At 52.0% G+C, this 18,651-nt stretch overlaps 2 protein-coding genes across 2 annotated transcripts in view; both read left to right on the top strand.

The window, feature by feature from the left end:
- Positions 1–3,172: 3,172 nt before the first annotated feature.
- Positions 3,173–4,679, top strand: HCAR1 (hydroxycarboxylic acid receptor 1). The gene has a single exon (XM_004709724.2). It carries the CDS (start codon positions 3,254–3,256, stop codon positions 4,280–4,282), a length of 1,029 nt encoding a protein of 342 aa, XP_004709781.1. The 5' UTR covers positions 3,173–3,253; the 3' UTR covers positions 4,283–4,679.
- A 13,542-nt stretch (positions 4,680–18,221) lies between these two features.
- Positions 18,222–18,651, top strand: part of LOC101638804 (hydroxycarboxylic acid receptor 2-like) — a 1,253-nt gene continuing 823 nt past the window's right edge. The window contains 1 exon segment of the mRNA XM_004709723.2: positions 18,222–18,650. Coding sequence (XP_004709780.2) covers positions 18,222–18,650 — 429 coding nt within the window.

Here is an 18,651-nt window from a genome sequence, read left to right as displayed (position 1 = left end):
TTTTTGTTGCTACTTCATCACTGTCATTTTGCTACTGTGATGAATCGGGCGACCCCTGTGAAAGGGTCATTGGACTCACAGGTTGAGAACCGCTGACCTCGGTACAAGAACTTCATATTTTTTATCTGCTCATTGCAAACTCACGGAGAGGCGGAACCGCCCCCCTCCCCTCGGTGTCAGCTCATTTTCTTCCCTCCCTCAGGAACCCTGGATCATTGACACATTGTTATTTTTTTCATGTCTCCTTTCACCCACTGTTCTGTTGTTGGTGCCCCTGATGAATCCGTATTGCCTCGATGGCAGTGAGCTCAGTTTTCTGGTTTGGTTTGGTTTGGTGCTTTTGGGAGGAGCCCTGGCGGCGTAGAGGTTGCACACAGGCGAATAACCAGAGTCGGCACGTGTAAACAACCACTCCCAGGAGTAAGACGGGGCTTTCTACTCCTGTCAGGAGTTAGCATGCCGATGGCAACATATGCACAAACATGCTTGATACCATGGATGTATGGGCTGTCATAAGAGCTGTAGAGCCCCCAGTAAAATGATTTATTTGAGAAAGAAAGAAAAGAAGAAGAAAGAAATTCTAACGAATAGATCGTGTAAAACTTCCACTTCTCAAAATGTGTCCTGCTGTTCTATAGACTGTGCTGGTCATAAAATAAATAAGAAATTAAACTTGCCACACACGCAAAAAGAGTTGGCACGCTGGACGTGATCTGGTTTTCAACCTGTTGTGTATGTTTTGTTTCTTTGTTCATGTTAGGGTGTCTCTCAGAGGTGGAGGTCACCCTCCTGAAGTCGTGTTAAATGCTTTTCTGTGTTTCGCTTTATGCAACCCAGGATTGATGAACCTAAAGGGACAGCAAGTAGAATGAAGGTTTAGGTGGGCGGGGCAGTGTCCTGTGGGAGGGTAGGGAGGTTCAAGGGAGACGATGTCAAGGGATCCGGGAAGAAAAAGAATGTTTGGAAAACGATTGTCGTAGCAAAGGTACAGTTCTGCCTGACGTGATGGAACTACAGAATGATGCATGCATTCACTCCCAACTAATTAAGAAAGCGTTACTGTGTCAGAAAGGGGCAGTGTCCGTTCTCCCCTGTGTGAGGGAGCCTCTGTGAGTCAGAGTGGAGAGAGCGGGCTTTGGGAACACGACAGCTCAGCGGTGTGGGAGACGAGGAGAGACGGGGAATGGACAGCAGGAGAGTAACCAGTCGGGGACGGTTGCGCCAGCCCGGGTGGCCGGTGGAGGTGGCTCTGCTAGGTCAGAGGCTGTGGGGATGGCTCCGGGCTGATCAAGAGCTTGGCGCCCGGTGGGAAGAAAGAGGTCTCCATTTGGGAAAGGGTTCTACCTTCTGAGTTGGGCTTTACTCAGGTGCTGAGCCAGGGGCATTGCCTTGGGAGAGTCTCCACAGCCAAAGAGGGCATTTCAGCAGGAGACCCCAGCAGAACATCGGATGCCGTGGTTCATTCTGACTCACGGTGACCCCGTGTGACACAGTAGCACTGTCCCACAGGGTTTGCTAGGCTGTTGCCATCTTTATAGAAAGGAGTCCTGGTAGCTCGGCAGCTTGGTGCTTGGCTGCCCACCAAAGGGTCGGTCACTGGAGCCAGTGGCTCCTCTGCAGGAGAAAGCTGAGCCATCTGCTTCTGTAATGATGCCAGCATTGGACACCCCGTGAGGCCGCTAGACCCTGTCACATGGGGTGCTCTGAGTCAGCAGAGGACTGCTTTGGGGTTGGTCCCCAGTGTCTCCCTGGGGAGCCACCCTCAAGGCCAGTCCTTGTTGGGAGCCACTAACTACTCTGCAGGAGAAAGGTGGGGCCATCTGCTTCTGGAAACATGTACAGCTGTGGGAACACACAGTGGCAGTTCCACCTTGGCCTAGAGGGTCGGTCACTATGAGTCGGACCAACAGCAGTGGGTGGTCTCTCTCCCGAGGAGGCATGGGTGGGTTTGCAGCCCCAAACTTTCGGTTCACAGCCAAGCACTAAACTGTTGTCCTGTGAGAGCTCCCCACCCTCATTTCACCCTGAAACCCCACCCCTGACCTACCCACTGCACAGGGACTTGGAGGAGAAGTTCAAGGATCTCGGGGCGGTGGGCTCCTGAGACATCCCGTGGGGATGCAGAGCCAAGTCCGAGTTTGCCAACATCGCTGGCATGGCTTCCTGGCGGAGGGAGGATCTGGGGAGGCAGATGCCTGAGATGTGGGGTTTTGCTTCAGAGCCCTTTCACCGTCTCCAGTTTGTGTAACCGGTCACTTCAGGTCCCTGGAATCTAGGGAAGGATGTAAAGGGCAGGGGAGGAGGGGACTTGGGGATGGGAAGGTGGCCTCCTTGGAAGTCTCTCTGTACCCCCCAGCCCCCACCCCAGGCTGTCTGGGGAGTATTCCTTCTGGGCACCCCCTTTCTAGACTCTCACTCACTCCCTCGCTCGCTCATTCACCACCAGTCAGTCAATTCTGACTCAGCGTGACCCTATAGGACAGCACAGAACGGCCCCTTGCTGAGCCCGTAACTCATATGGGAGTAGAAAGTCTCGTTTTTCTCCCGAGTTGTGGCTGGTGCTTTCGAACTGCTGGCCTTGTGGTTAGCAGCCCAATGAGTAGCCAGTACGCCACCCCAGCTCCAGCAGCAGAGTTCTCAAGTGTGTGTGGGGGGCACAGGAAATAGCTGGGTGCAAAGCCTCCCTATCTGGTCCTGCCTGGGAGCTCCCGGGAGGTGGGGGGGGCAGGGGGGCGGGAGGGGACTGAGGAGAGGACGGGGCAGTCAGGCAAAGGTTAGGGGGCGGGACAGCGAAGGCAGGGGCCCAGAACGACTCCAGGAAATGTTTGTGTTTCTCCACCGGGAGGGATGACAAACAAGCTTTTTTCGTGCCTTCTGGGCAGCTTTGCAAAACTCTCCAGCCCAGAGCGAGCCTGCTGGGGAAAGCGGGGAGCCAGGAAGGAAAAAGCTCACCAAACGGCACCCCTTCAATCCCAGAAGGGATCGCCTGGGACAAACTGCATCCCCCTCCGGTCCTGGTCCCTTGGTCAGTCAGCCAGCCGGTGATCCGGCCTCAGAGGTAGGACTCTCCGGTGAGTTTCTGCGTCCTGGCCAGCAGCGGCAGGTCTGCCCTGAACCTGGGCTTGGCCGGGCTGGCACCCCAGGGCCCTGAGGTGGGAGCTGCAGCCACTAGGTGAGGGGGTTTGCTTCAGACAAGCACCCTGCCTTTGTCGGAGGCTGGGGGACTTGGAGTGCTGGCGCTCGCTCCTCCACCATGGACAACAATGGCTCATGCTGTCTCATTGAGGGGGACCCCATCTCCAAGGTGATGCCCCCCCTGCTCATCCTCGCCTTTGTGCTGGGCGCCGTGGGGAATGGCGTCGCTCTCTGCGGCTTCTGCTTCCACATGAAGACCTGGAAGCCCAGCACCATCTACCTGTTCAACCTGGCGGTGGCCGACTTCCTGCTCATGGTCTGCCTGCCCTTCCGCACGGACTATTACCGCAGGCACCGGCGCTGGGCCTTCGAGGACATCCCCTGCCGGCTGGTGCTGTTCATGCTGGCCATGAACCGGGCTGGGAGCATCGTCTTCCTCACCGTGGTGGCCGTGGACAGGTACTTCAAAGTGGTCCACCCCCACCACGCTGTGAACGCCATCTCCAACCGGACGGCCGCCGGCGTGGCCTGCACGCTTTGGGCCGTGGTCATAGTGGGCACGGTGTACCTGCTGACGGAGAGCCACCTGTGCGTGCGGGGGAAGGCCATCTCCTGCGAGAGCTTCATCATGGAGTCGGCCAACGGCTGGCACGATGTCATGTTCCAGCTGGAGTTCTTTCTGCCCCTGGGCATCATCCTCTTCTGCTCCGGCAGGGTGGTGTGGAGCCTGCAGCGGAGGCGGCAGCTGGCCAGGCAGAAGCGGATGAGGAAGGCCATGCGGTTCATCGTGGTAGTGGCCGTGGTCTTCACCATCTGCTACCTGCCCAGTGTGTCGGCCAGGCTCTACTTCCTGTGGACCGTGTCCTCCAGCGCCTGCGACCCGTCTGTCCACGTGGTCCTCCACGTCACCCTCAGCTTCACCTACATGAACAGCATGCTGGACCCCGTGGTATATTACTTCTCCAGCCCCACCTTCCCCAAGTTCTACACCAAGTTCAAAAGCCACAGGTTGAGACCCAGGCGTCCAGGCCCCTCCAGGACCCCCCGGGGGCCCGAAGAGATACCCATCTCGAACCTCTGCCCTAAGAGTTGCCCAAAGAGCCCCCAAAGGCAGCCCGAGGCCCAGTGGGCTGTCCACGTGTGCTGAGTGGCACGAAAGCAAAGAAGCCGGCAAGTCGGAGAGACGGATGGGCAGGCAGATGGTCCCCAGGCTCCATCTGTCCTCTCACTCTGGTGGTGAGGAAAACATCCCCGACTGCCCTGTCTTGGTGGGATGGAGAGAGTGGATCACACCTATGTGGTCTGATTACTGGGACGGGTGGGGAAGTATGTCTGTGCCACCCGGTTTGTGTGTGGTTTGTGTGTGTCAGGGCAGGGCTCTGGGATGGCCTGACTCCCATGCAATTTAAACAGCTGTGTCCAGGGGGATGCGTGTTGAAGCAGATCATGCTCTCTCTCCCGGGGGCACCCATGGGCTGGATGACCTATCAGTATTTCCTTTAGATGTTAACATGTCTTAGAAAATCCAAACCAGACCCAGTCAATACTTGTTTGGGTTTTTTTTTTGGGTGTGTGTTAATTTTTATTTATTTTGTTGCTGTTGTTGAGATCACACACAGCAAAATATGCACGAATCCAACATGTCTGCATGTCCGGTCCGGTGACATGAGGCCATTCCTGGAGCTGTGTGGCTGAGTTGTTCCTCCCTTGTGAACATCCACCGGCTCCTGCAACTCCTGGCCAGTTTGAATCCATGGAGACAGATCTTGAAGGAGCCTGGTGTTCAAGGCAGGCAGTGTTTACGAGCTAAGCCAGGCTATTCCGGGTTGAGCGAGGCTCTTTTGATGGACGCTCCTGACCGTTTTCATCTTCTGGGGGCACCCCCCACCCCACTGCCTCTGCACATTTCTCTGTCATTGGTTTGACTCCCCGGGGGGTGGGCGGCGGAGTCTGTGACAGACCAGCAGACACACCATAGGCTGTGACCTCCGTCCACCGTCACACTCTCCTCCTGGTCTTTTCTCATTTCCGAGCAGGTGCCTAGAGATCATGTTTACCATCCTGTTTTTTCCAGTGTGAGCTGAGTGCTTGAACAACCATACCAACCCCGCTGAGCCTGGCAGGAGGGCTTGGGAGGCTGGTTATGGGCCGTGCGGGGACGTGGGTCACTCATTCATTCCCCAGCCCTCCAGTGGATTCCTATTCTGAGCCAGACCTTGAAGGGTCATTGGCCCACCCTTGGTGGTGGCCAAGAGGTGGAGGGCCAAGGAGAGAGGTCGAGGACTTTCACCCTTTCGTGGGGGCATATTGTTTTTAGATCTGCTCTGCGCAAGCGTCACAGCTCCCCTCTCAGTCTGGGCAGGACGCCAGGGTACAAACACCAGAGGGAGAAAAGGCATCAAATGGACTGGAAGCGTCTGTGAAATGGCGATCCCCACCCTGCCCTGGGAGCCCCTCGGTGGTGTTAAAGGAGACTGGCAGCGTCGTGGGTTACGCGGTGGGCTTCCAACCTCAAGGTCAGCAGTTGGGACCCGCCAGCCTCCCAACGGGAGAGAGACGAGGCTCTTCCCCGCACGGGCGGTTCTACTCTGTCCCCGAGGGCCGCCATACGTCCAAGTGGACTCCACAGCCGTGGACTTGGTTTCTGGGGTGGCTGGTGTCAACGGCGAAGGCCAGCAGCTGCTGACTGAAAGGTTAGGGGTTCCCACCCACCCAGACTGGCCGCAGAAAACAGGCCTGGCGATCTGCTTCTGAGAAGCTCCCGCGCCGAGCACCCCGGGGAGCACTTGCCCCGTTGCCCCAGGAGTTGGAATCGACTCAGTGGCAATTGACGACCACCCCCAAACCCACGGCCAGCAAGAGGATTCTGAGCGCTGGCACCCCTGTGTGTGCAGAGGAGAACTGTGCTCCCCAGGTTTCTGAGGCTGTACATCTGAATGGAAGCCGACTGTCCCATTTTCTCACTCTCCGAGCCGCTGGTGGATTTGAACTGCTGACTTTGTGGTTGAACCCACTCACTGTATCACCAAGGCTCCGTAACAACCAGTCAAAACACCAACACCAAACTCACTGCCACCTCGACCCAGTAGGGCAGAGTAGACCCGACCCTGGGGGGCAGGGGGAGCTCAGAAACTGCAAATCTTTACGGGAGCAGGAAGCCCCATCTGTCTCCCATGGAAGGGACCGGTGGGTTTGAACTGCTGACCTTACGGTCAATGGCCCAAGGCATAACCCACTTTGCCACCAGGGCTCCTTTAAAACAAACAAACAAACAAACCCACAACTGCCTCCCTGAATTAAGGCGACAGAGTCCAAGCACCCTTCGTTCCATTTTCAAGTCCCAAAGCCATGAGAGTCATTCTTGACTCCTTTATCTCTACTCCCTCAGGTCCTGAAGGTACAGACTATGCCAGCTCCAGTTCTCTGGCCTCAAACGCCCCTGCAGTTGGCCCCCCTGGTGTCCTTAACTGGCCCACTGCCCAGCCCGGCGGTTACAAGTGCAGCCACAGAGACGCAGCTCCATCGAAGCTCGGTCTCAGCTGACCCGTCCCTTGCTCTGTGTCCTTGGGGCCGACGTGAACCCCTTTTAGCCTCATCTCCTTGTCTGCCAAACAGGGGTGACAATGCTGCCCATTCCAGAAGATCTTTGGGAGGATGTAAGAAATGCAAGACCCTCGAGTGTCCACAGAGAGTGTGGATATTGCTATCTTCCTAGTGCCTAGAACAGTGCCTGGCAGAGGACGTGCCCCACCTGGCTTTGTGGAATGGAGAGAATGAACACTACCTGTTAAGCACTGTGAGGGACACCTCTGTACCCGTGACTCTGACACGTGACTGACCATGCTAAGACATTTACACATAGTAACAGTTTCTCTGGGGGTTTCTGCAAGTTGCTGCTCCTTTCTCACCACCTGAGCCCCGCCCCACCCCTGCAACATCCCCCACCCCAGCTGTCTGGGGCAAAGAGAAGGAAGATGGTCAAATGATGTCCAATGACCATATATCTATATCTATCTCTCCGAGAGAAATCTGGGGAAACCCCACTTCTGCTTTCTAAGCTATTCTGAGTTCAGCATCTTTTCAGAGTTGTTCCTATATTGCTTCACTCGAATAAAGATAGATTCCGGAAAGGAAGTCTGAGTTTGTGAGTCTATATTGAAAGATTTGTAAAATTTTGTCCCCCTGGAGGGGGAATATATGATTTCTGTAAGTTCATGGCAGGCCTGTGGGCGGGAGTTCTGATTGAAAACAGCAATAATGCCTAAACAAAATACAGGGGAAGGGGCTGGGGGAGGAGGGGGAAGGGGTCCAGAAAGAAAGAACGATCAGACACCAGTTAGAGAAAGGAAGGCAGAAAACACAACGTCAAACAAAAACCGAAAGACTCGTGCTAAAAGTGCTCCCCTTGTCAGACTGTGGCTGAAAAGAGAAATCTTAGCAAGACACGTTCTTTAGAAATGGCGAGGAAGATGAGCATAGCTTGGCGGACACACGTTTAAAGGACCAGGAACAGGAAAACCTAGCCCGTTTGGCAGAAAGAAATGTCTTCTCCTCTTTCTGACGAGCCTTCGGGTGAGAAAAAAATCAAACCCCCAAACTCACTGCCATCTGATCCCAACTCTGTAGGACGGGACCGACCACTCCGTGTGGGTTTCCTAAGCTGTCGCTTTTTACAGAAGGAGGAAGCCTTGTCTTCCTCCGGTGCAGGGCTGGTGGTTTCGAACCACCAGCCCAAGAAGTAACCACTACTTGAGCCCAGGGCTCCTCTCAGAAAGGAAGTCAGATGAAGCTCAGAGGAAATCCCAAACCCTCAAGCCCACAGGGATTGTATGGGGAGATCAGAGGTGCCTTTCACTGGCGCTGGAGCCCTTGGGAGAAAGAGGAGGCTTTCTACCCCCATAAAGAGTGACAGTCTTAGAGAGCCACAGGGGCAGTTCTACCCTGTGCCACGTGGTCCCTGTGAGACAGGATGATGGCAGATGGCTTTCCGAGTCCCTTGGTGCTGCCTGTGCTTCAAAATGTTCCGCTGGAGCCCAGGGGTACGATGGACTAAACATTGGACTGCTAACAGAGAAGGTTCAGGAATGATGTGACCTTCAGCCCCTGCGAAGATTTACAGCCTCGGAACCCCTACGGCGCAGCGCTCCTCTGACCGGCAGCGTTGCTATGAGTCAGCATCCTCTCCGTGGCTGTGCGTGGGTGCGTCTATCCCGGAGTGGATTTCCTCCGTTTCCATTAAGAGGACCATGAATCAGCAGGTGCCTGAGGCCACCGGAGCGTTTGGATGGGATTTCAACTGGGCACGAAGGAATGAAGCCAGATGGTACAGATCCTGTCGCCAGGCAGGGACTTCACCCCGTGTTAACCACGGCTGCTCCGACTCCAAGACCACGGAAACAGCACCCGCAGCAAGCACTGAACAGCTGCCCCTGTCCAAAGGTCTGATGCCCATCCCTTAGTTAACTTTACCACCGGGTCAGGTCATCTTTCTTGCTCGATACACTATGGCACCCCGTGGAAATGCCAAGTACACCTTCTTCCCTTTCACTGCGGACATTTGACCCAGGATGGGCTCAGAGCCAGGGCTTTCCTGAATCCTCCCTCTCGACATTCAGCAGTGCCAGAGCATACCGTCCCGGCTCCCGGGAGCCTTTCAAACCAGAAGTGATTCCCTTTGTAACTTGCGGAATGAGCTCCCATCAACGGCTATGGAAACTGCCATGTTTCCCAGACACTGCTCGGTGGCACCCCTCCAGGGGGTGCCGTCAGCCCTCTGGGGGGAGGCGTGAATGGCTTCAGAACCAGCTGCGACACTCGGTGCAAAAGACCAACGGCAAGGGCCTTGGAAAAGCACCAAGACTTTCCACACGGCAACATCAAAGCATTCGACCAAACACGGGCTCCTTCTGAGCTTGTCCATGAATAAGATTTATATGTCGATACCCAGTTGTTGTTTTTTAAAGCTCGCGTAATGATGCATGGTGGCGAAGAACTAGGATAAACATCTACTCATCTATTGTCTGAATCAACATTCGGGTTCCGGTGCACTGCACCATCAAAAGATAGTGGGTCTAAACCAACATTTTATTCCTCCTAGTGATGCATTCATTCATTTCCTCATCGGAGGAATATTTATTAAGCATCAGCTCAGGCACAGTAAAAATATAAAAGCATACTCCTGACCTCACGGGGTCTGTCATAGAAAGCGTGAAAAAATATAACATCACGTTTCAGCACACTGATGAATTGGGAAACAGGGTTGTACTGGAGAACTGTAGGGGCCTTGCTTCTATCTAAAGAGCCCTCATGACACAGTGGCTAAGCGCTTGGCTGAGAACCAAGCTGTCCGGGGTTCACACCCACAGCCTCTGGGAGAAAGATGTGGTAAAAACGACAGCCTTGAAACCCGATGAGGCTTCTATTCTGTCCTGTGGGGTCACTAGGGGCAGAAATACGCGGGGGCAGTGTCTGGGGGAATGGAAGAGGTTGGTTTCGCAAAGGAAATGACTGTGAAGTTGCCCGTGAGGGATGGGTCCAGCGAGATGGGTCAGAGGAGGCACGGGTGAGAAAGACAACTGCTGGCCGAACATCAAGAGACTGGATGAAGAGTCTGGATGGGGCGGAGCAGGGACAGGTGAAGGAGGGGGAGGCTCTGTTCATAACCCCTCAGCATGGCAGAAGAGGCATGACTAGCTTTGGAGATTCCTTTCTTAAAAAAAAAATCTATCTATCTCTGCCTAGATCTATATATCTGCATATCTCAAGGCCTAATGGCTGCTATAATACAGACGATCATTAGAGACATCATGCCAGTCAGAAAAGGGTCAGTATTGTATAAGGCCACTTTTATGACCCACATAGAGTCAGCGTGTGTAGAATAAAAGTTTATTGGGGGTTACCAGAGGGCAGACAAAGGGAGGGAGAGCCAGAAGGGGGACTGACTGCACCGCTCCCCTATCCGTCTCCAGGCGGGTCTGCCCACATACAGATACCCCCACATATGAGTCCCCGGCATGAAGACTGCTACCCATGCTACACCATGCTTCAAGACAACATTTCATTGATTTGTCATTAGAAATATCTATTTCACAATATACAATTGCATACTGTTTTTGTGATGAATCGCTATGCTTTCGTGATGTTCAATTTGTAACCATGAAAATACATCCTGCCTATCAGATATTGACATTACATCACAGTAGCAAAATGACAGTGAGGAAGTAACAACGCAAATAATGTCATGGTTGGGGGTCACCACCACATGAGGAGCTGTGTGAAGGGGTCGCGGCCTGGGGAAGGTGGAGAGCCGCTGCTGAAAAAGAAGGTGCCCCTTCATTCTTTCGTATGCGGGTATGTGCATGACCCCTTGCATGGCAGAAGATTCATTGCGAGCGATTGTTCAAGCACCGTTTGTTGTAAAGAGTGTTCCTCTCCCATTGAATTCCCTCGCCACCCTTGTTGAAAATCAATGGATCAACGTCTGGCCTCCGAGGTCTGTTCGCCTGTCTGTCCTCCTGCTGGTGCACACTGTCTTGATTACAGGAAGTGTGCCGTTTCAGAGCTGGGAAGTGTGAGTGTGCCATCTTTGCTTTTTCTCAAAATGGTTTGGCTATCTGAGGTCTCCCTTCGGTTTTTTTACACCAAACCCAGACTACGTGGCATAACGCTGACATACTCTTGCTTTTTATATTCTCCTAAAGGTAAGTACAACCAGCTCCCTCCTTCCTCTCCACCCTCTCACCCCCCAGCATCTGCTGTCACAGCTCCTTCCGGAAGGTGTCAAGGGCTCTTATTTCCCACTAGTCAAATGCCGCAACACCACGCCCTTTACAACCCGGGGCAGCAAGCCTCCCCCAAAGCCCCCCACAAACCGCTCTTCTCAGCAGTACCCCACTTTTCAGTCTCCTCCAAGTGGCACAGGGGCTGGCCCGTGGCACTTTAATCAACAGGAAGGTGATGCTCTGAGTCTCCCGGGCCCGGCAGTTAGGAAGGTCTGAACATTTCTATGCATGTGCTTTTGGAAGCCCAAGTAGCCAGACAAGGAATACAGCTTATTTTTGGTGTGTGTGTGTGTGTGTGTGTGTAAATATATATATATATATATATGATGAAGCTGCTTGATAATGCCACACAAAGGTGGCACACGAAGAAACACAACATTATGTGGAGAGTAAGAGAGGACCCAGTGGCTCAGTATTCTCTGGTCCAGCCTCCAGCTGCCATCTAATAGCCACCACCTGGGAAACGCCAACTAAGAACTGCCCAGCTGAGCCCAGGCAACGCACAGAACCACAAGAGCTTACTGGTTTAAGTCACTTCCTTTGGGTACACTTTGTCAAGCCAGTAGTAAATAATTAAGACAGAAATCCAAGCTAAGTCTCTCATTAAAGGGAAAAAAAAAAAGAAAGAGTTGATCACTTCACCCCTGTAGGCTTTGGGGGTTTTCTAACTGTAAAATGCTTGCACCTATCTCAACAGGTGTGCTGTGAAGATTAAATGAGATCCCAAGTGCGAATCTCTTAGCAGTGCCTGGCATGTAGCCAGCAGTTGATACATAAAGCTGTTTTTATTTTTATTAAAAACAACCAACCAACCAACCAACCAAAAAAAAAAAAGGTCCGACCCATTCAAGAGGTCCGCATTCGAGCTATCATAAGACAGAAAGGCAGACATGAAGGGTCAAGTTCATTGTGAGAGTCAGACAGCTCAAGTAGAATTCCCACCCAAATTCTTGGGGCTTACGGCCTCCGCTTTGGAAATGATTCATGTCGACAAGTTTCTGCCCAACTCACGCTGCTGATAAGAAAACAAAGCAAGTCCATAGAAGGACAGGAGCGAGACGGAACATGCCCGCCATGCCCTGGGAGGACTGGAAATTCCACTGCAGGCCCCAGCCGCTGGAAGGCCGGAGTCTGTATTCAGCCTGAACTGTGATTTCCAATTGCAAAAGGGGAGTGCTCAGAGAATATGAGCGCCCACCCCCGCTCCGCAGCTTCTACCTTAGGAATCTGAGGGAGGGGTTAAGAGGTTGCCTAGCTACCGGCACCTGCCTGGAACAAGCACTCAGGGGTCTCAGAGCTATTCTGTCTCTTTTGGGAAGTTTTTTATGGTGATTTGGGTGGGAGTCTACAGAGCAAATTGGTTTTGTATCCAATCATTGGGGCCTATTTGGATGTGTGACATTGATGCCTGCCCAGAGGTGTTTTTTTTAATCATTTTATTGGGGGCGCATACAACTCTTAATACAATCCATACATAGATCAGTTGTATAAAGCACATTTGTACATTTGTTACCTTCATCATTCTCAGAAAATTTGCTCTCCACATAAGCCCCTGGCATCAGCTCCTCATTTTTCCCCTTCCCTCCCCGCTTCCCCCTCCCTCATGACCCCTTGATAATTTATAAATTATTATTTTGTCATATCTTATACTATCCAACGCCTCCCTTCACCCATTTTTCTGTTTGGATCAGAGTTTGAGTGTTTTTTTTGGGATCAGAGTTTTTAAAAAATAAAGAAATATTCCAAAGTGGAGGAGGAGGAGACCCTTTCAAATTCAAGCCCCCAGACACAACTAGTCTGGAAGTTGAGTTCCCTGATTCTTCATTCACAAAGGCTCTTGTGGTTGTGCTCGGCTGCCTTCTTGTCAGGCCAACTCATGGGGACCCACGCCCCCATACACAGTAGAGCAACCTGCTGCCTGGCTGGTCCGGTGCCACCCCATGATCAGTTGGGGGCAGGACTGATGTGACCCATTGGCTAATTTTTAGAACTAGCTGATCAGGCCTTTCATATGACCCCGTCTTCATCAGGAACCCCCTCTGAAACCAATCAACTTCACAGCGACTCCGCTGAGGACGGGTGGTGGCTGTGGGTGAGGTCTCTTGGCCGGGAACAGAACCTGGGGCTTTCCCAGAAATCCCAAATCCACATTCACTGCCATCAAGTCAATTCCCACCTATCCTAACCCTACAGGACAGGCTAGAACTGACCCCATAGGTTTCCGACACGGTCACTCCTGATGGGAGTAGAAAGCCTTCGTCTTTTTCCCCTTAGAGTGGCTGGTGGTTTTGAACTGTGGACCTTGCAGTTAGCAGCCCAACACAGCAGGGCTCCTGGGTCTTCCCCAGAGACGGAGAGACGTCTACCAGTGAGCCACAACTGCCTCACAATAAAGATGCCTAGGACGGCCTTATGCACATCACTGACAACGCCTCATTTTCCCAAAGGTGGTATTTTCCAAGCGTGACATTCGTGGGCAGCAAGGAGAGGGAAAACATACCAGCCACTTCACTAGAGCCTTAATACAACTAGGCAGTGCTGGCCAGAGAGCCCTCAGGCCAGGGCAGCCTTGGATCCTACTCACCAGAGACTTGTGATAGGTGAAAGGTTTACCCGGTCTATGATGTGAACAGCAGCACCAGGGAGGCATGGGCGAACGCACTACTCAGTACAAGCCACCACACAAGACCAAAAGGCCAGCATTGGATGCCAAAGCAAAGCCTAGGAGGGGGGAAGGGGCAAGACGGCAGGAGGAAGGAAAAGAGAGGAAGTGAAAAGCGCGTGGTTCTATGGAGGCGATTTTAACCAATGTCATGAAATAAAACATGTGTAACTCGTCAAATGGGAAATAAATTTGCTTTCTAAACTTACACCCAAACCACAACAAAAAGCAAAATAAAGAGAGAGAGATAGAGAAAGAGAGAGAGAGAGAGAGAGAGAGAGAGAGAGAGAGAGAATGGACTGTAACATCATAGCAAGTGGCCAGGCTTTCAAGCTGGTGGTCAGTTCAAATCTAAGCTCTGCTTGGCTTAGCTGGGTGATCTTGACCAACCTGTGGGCGCTTCACTTGCAACATTCCGAACAGGAAACAGTCAGCCACACATTTGGATTGTCTCCACCTTTTGGTTACTCTGAACATTTCTGTACACTGGTGTGTGTGGGCATCCGTTTTCACTTCTCGTGGGTCTAGACCTAGAAGCCGATTGGCTGGACCATCTGGCCAGTGCATTGCCTGGGGAAGAGCTGCAGCACAAGCCCTCTTTAAAGTGTTTGCTGGCCCGAGCCAGGGTATCTCAGTCAGCTCCCATGCATGTGACAATCGGACAACGCATAAGGAAAACCGAAGAATAGATGCGTTTGAAATGCGGCGTTGGCAAAGCCCCCAGGACTTCCAGAAGAACGAATACATGTCTTGGAGGAAGTACAACCAGAGCGCTTCTTGGAAGCGAGGCTGGCGAGACTGTTTCTTGTAGTCTGGACGTGTTAACAGAAAACCCTGTAGCGGATGCCAAGGGCTCAAGTAGAAAGAAAATGTTTGGGAAACGATGATGGCAACGTATGTACAAAGGTGCCTGATACAACGGATGTATGGCTTGTTACAAGAGCTGCAAGCGCCCCCCATAAAATGATTTATTTTTAAAAAGAGAAGACCACACTAGTTTCTGGAGAAGGACATCATGCTTGGTAAGGTGGAGAGTCCCCCCCAGCAGGACAGGCTGACACAGTGGCTACAACAATGGGTTCAAACATAACAATTTTGAGGACGAGGCAGGACCGGGCAGTGTTCCTTTCTGTTGCACGTAGGCCTCTGAGTTGGGACGGACTTGATGGCATCTAACAACAGCAACGGGTGACTCTATTGCTCCGTCATTTTGCATCCGCACCAGCAATGGCAAAGGTTCCAGCTTCTCCACCCCCTTGACCACGCTTTGTATCATCCGCTGGCCTGGATGGAAGAAGGTAGAAAAAGCACGGAGGCCGGGGTGACCTAGCACATCAGAAACACTCGATCTCGATCGAATACCTTTGGTGCCCACTTGAAATAGACACCCGCACAGAGCGGTTGCGTGGGTTTCAGAGGGGAACTGAGCTCTGTGTGGTTTAGAATCGTGGCCATCTCACAGGGTGGAGGCCTGGTGGCATCTCAATGGTCAAAAGTGGTCCACTTGAACTCCGTATATGCCCATAAAGGGTACTGCCTAGAAAATTCTATGAAGCTGTTTCAGTCTGTCACATTGGGGCCACCACGGCGGGTGGGTTGGGGGGGTCGATTCGATGGTACCTAACAGCAGTCATCGTAAGGACGTGGAGCAGCACCAGTCAGCAGTCCATAGCAAACCCGTTGTGCTAAACGTGACCATCGCGGAATAACTTAGGTTCCCACGGGAGCAGTCCAGTCATTGACAACCCGCACTCTAGCTTATTGTGAAGGGTCTAAAGCCACTATCCCTAATCCTGCAGCCCTGGGGTGCTGCGGGGTCAGCTTTGGAACTGCAGGGTGGGCGGTTCAAACCCACTTGCTGCTTCGTGGGAGAAAGATGAGGCTGTCCACTCCTGTAGAGATGTACAGTCTCAGAACCCCTAAACGGGGGGGTGGGGGTGGTCCTTGGGAATTGAAATTGACTGTAGGCTTGAACCTGGACAAGCCACTAAAAGAATACACTTTTTTCCTTCAGACCCAGAGCAGAAGCAATCCAGCTTACAGGCTCGGACCACAGCAAGAGTTCATAAAACCACAGCATTAAAGGGTAGCTGTGTTCTGCCGGGTTATGACACCCAGTAAAGCAAGTGGTATCCTGCTGGGACACGGAGGACAACGTTCTTTTGGGTCCTGCCACGCAACGTGTCATTGCGCTAAAAGAGGGACTTTTAAAATATCACTGACTGTAAGATCAATCACTGAACTCGAGCACAGGAGCCTGGCCAAATCTAAACCAAACAAACAGGAAACCCAACTTAATTGAGTTCGCACACTTCCCCGCCGCTGGCAATCCATGCTGGGCTGGGCTTTGCAAACATCTTAGGGAATGACAGGTTCTCAGGTAGGCTTCTCTCTCTCTCTCTCTCTCTCTGTTTGGTTTTTAACTGCAGAGTCTCTAGTGTGGCTAAGTCGCCCATCCTTATCCAGAGAGGACGTCACAGGACCAACGTGCAAAGTTACCATGCCTGTGGGGAGCTAAAGCAATCAGCTTAAGAACGATGAAGATGTTCTCAAATCAGCTGGGGTCATGATTGCAGGACTCTTCTAGAATTGTGTGATAGGGGGAGTATGTGTCAATAAAACTGTTAACAATTGTTTTTCACTGTCTGGCCTCAAAAAATAGTCAGTTGCTCTCGATGTAAATGAGGGGGGTTAGAGGGGGTGACCCAAAGCCCATCAGTAGACAATTGGATGCCCCCACCACCACCACCACACACACAGAAGGGTTATAAGTAAGGGATGATTCAACTAAGGTGCAGTATAGCACCAATGAAACATGCTTCATTCCTGTAATTCCTGAATGCTTCCTCTCCCCTCCCCTCCCACTACCATGACCCAGTTCTACCTTACACATCTGGCCAGACCAGAGAATACATGTGTTAGTCTGGGTACTTTAGAGAAACAAATCCACAGAAACTCATGTATAAGAGAGAGTTTTATATAAAGGTTAAGTGCACATCAAGAAAACATCCCAACCCAGTGCTGTCCAAGCCCACAAGTCCAACATTAACCCATATGTCTGACACCAACCCACAAAGTCCGCCTCCATCTCACAAAACACATGCAATGATGCTGACTGCAGGAGGAAAGCCGAGTCAGTGAATGTGTAAGCATCTCAGCGCTGGCAGGGGTCTCCACATGGCTGCTCCAGCACCCAGGGCTGCATTGGGATAGGTCCATGTGGCTTCTCCTTGGGGATGTCTTGCAGGAAATGAGCCTTGCCTGCTGAAGCAGGGAACTGGCTTATGCAGCTTCACCCTGCTCCAACCATCAGAAATCAAAAGACCCAAGAACTAGAAAGGCGAGGCTCACTGAGCCGTTTATCCCTCCGCCCTTCAATTAACCCCACATGTGTTTATCGGTCAGGTTGGCACAATAAACTACCTCAATACACCTTGGTACAGATAAGGGCTCTCGACACAAGGAATTCAGGACAGGGGAAAAAACCTTGGGGATTGTAGTGAGTAGCGATATCATGAGGCTAGGAGGATGGTTGGGGAGGGGGAAGGGGGAGAAAGGGGAATCCATTACAGGGTTGGATATATAGCCCCCCCCAGGATGAATCACAGAAAAGTGGGTGAAGGGAGACAGCGGATAGTTTAAGATACAAAACAATAATAACAATATATAATTGATCAAGGATTCACGAAGGTGGGGGGCGAAAGGGTGGAAAAAAGAGGAGCTGATACCAAGGGTTCAAGTAGAAAGAAAATGCTTTGGAAATGTTGATGGCGACATATGTACGACTCTGCTTGATACAATTGATGTAGGAAATGTTATAAGAGCTGTAAGAGCCCCCAGTAAAATGATTTTTTAAATCACTTTATTGGGGGCTCGTACAACTTTGATCACAATCCATACATCCATCCATTGTGTAAAGGACATCTGTACATTCATTGCCCTCATCATTCTCAAAACATTTGCTCTCCACCCAAGCCCTTGGCATCTGCTCTTCAAGTCAGTTGTTGTTTCAGCCTTTCAAACAAGAAAAAAAAAAAAACACGCTAAAGTTTCTTAAATTAGGCTTGATAAATCACATCATTTAGCTCCAAGCCAAAGCCAACCCACTGCCATTGAGTAATTGATCTTTATGGGAATAGATAGCTTCATCTTTCTCCTCGGGGCAGCCGGTGGGTTTGAACCCTCGACTTTCTGGTTTGTAGCCCTACGCCGCCTCCACATTGCCACCAGGGCTCAAGAAATAATTTTTTGTTGGGCGGCTCCACTAAGCAGATCCTCCAAGAGGAGGGCGGTGATTTCTTCCTGAAGGCTGAGGATTAGCTCTTGACTTACAGCCTCCGCATATTCCTCATCGGTGCCTGACAACTGGCCTGCCTCAACTTACCCTTTCAGAAAGTCTTGTGGGTTCCTGTCAGCAAGGGAATTATTTTTATGGAAGTCGTAGGTTGCATAAGAGTCTGGCTGGGTTTTTTTTAAAGCTGTTTCGTAGCTTCCTGGTAACCACTCATTCCTCTATTTCAACACCCTGACATGAAATAAAAGCGGGTGCTGAGCCACGTTAGACACACAGATCCGCACCCCTTTCCTTGAGGGTGGTTGAGGCGAGGCTCCCTGCCGGGCAGTGGGGCGAGCCAGGTTTCCGCATGGACCGGGGCGCTCTGTGGAGGAGCGGCGAGTCCCTGCAGGTGGACCACAAGAACTGCTGTGTCTTCCGGGATGAATTCATTGCCACCGTGCTGCCGCCGGTGCTGGCACTGGAGTTCGTGTTCGGGCTGCTGGGCAATGGCCTGGCTCTGTGGATCTTTTGCTTCCACCTCAAGCCCTGGAAGCCCAGCCAGGTATTCCTCTTCAACCTGGCCTTGGCCGACTTTCTCCTCATCATCTGCCTCCCTTTCCTGACGGACAATTACGTGAGGAAGTGGGACTGGAAGTTCGGGGACATCCCCTGCCGGCTGATGCTCTTCATGCTGGCCATGAACCGCCAGGGCAGCATCATCTTCCTCACGGTGGTGGCCGTGGACAGGTATTTCCGGGTGGTCCATCCCCACCACGCTCTCAACAAGATCTCCAATC

Source organism: Echinops telfairi, unplaced genomic scaffold (assembly GCF_000313985.2).
Source record: "Echinops telfairi isolate 266 unplaced genomic scaffold, ASM31398v2 ScPeMD7_7412;HRSCAF=8450, whole genome shotgun sequence".
In the NCBI taxonomy this organism is placed as follows: Eukaryota; Metazoa; Chordata; class Mammalia; order Afrosoricida; family Tenrecidae; genus Echinops; species Echinops telfairi.
This window is presented reverse-complemented; position numbering and strand designations above follow the sequence as displayed.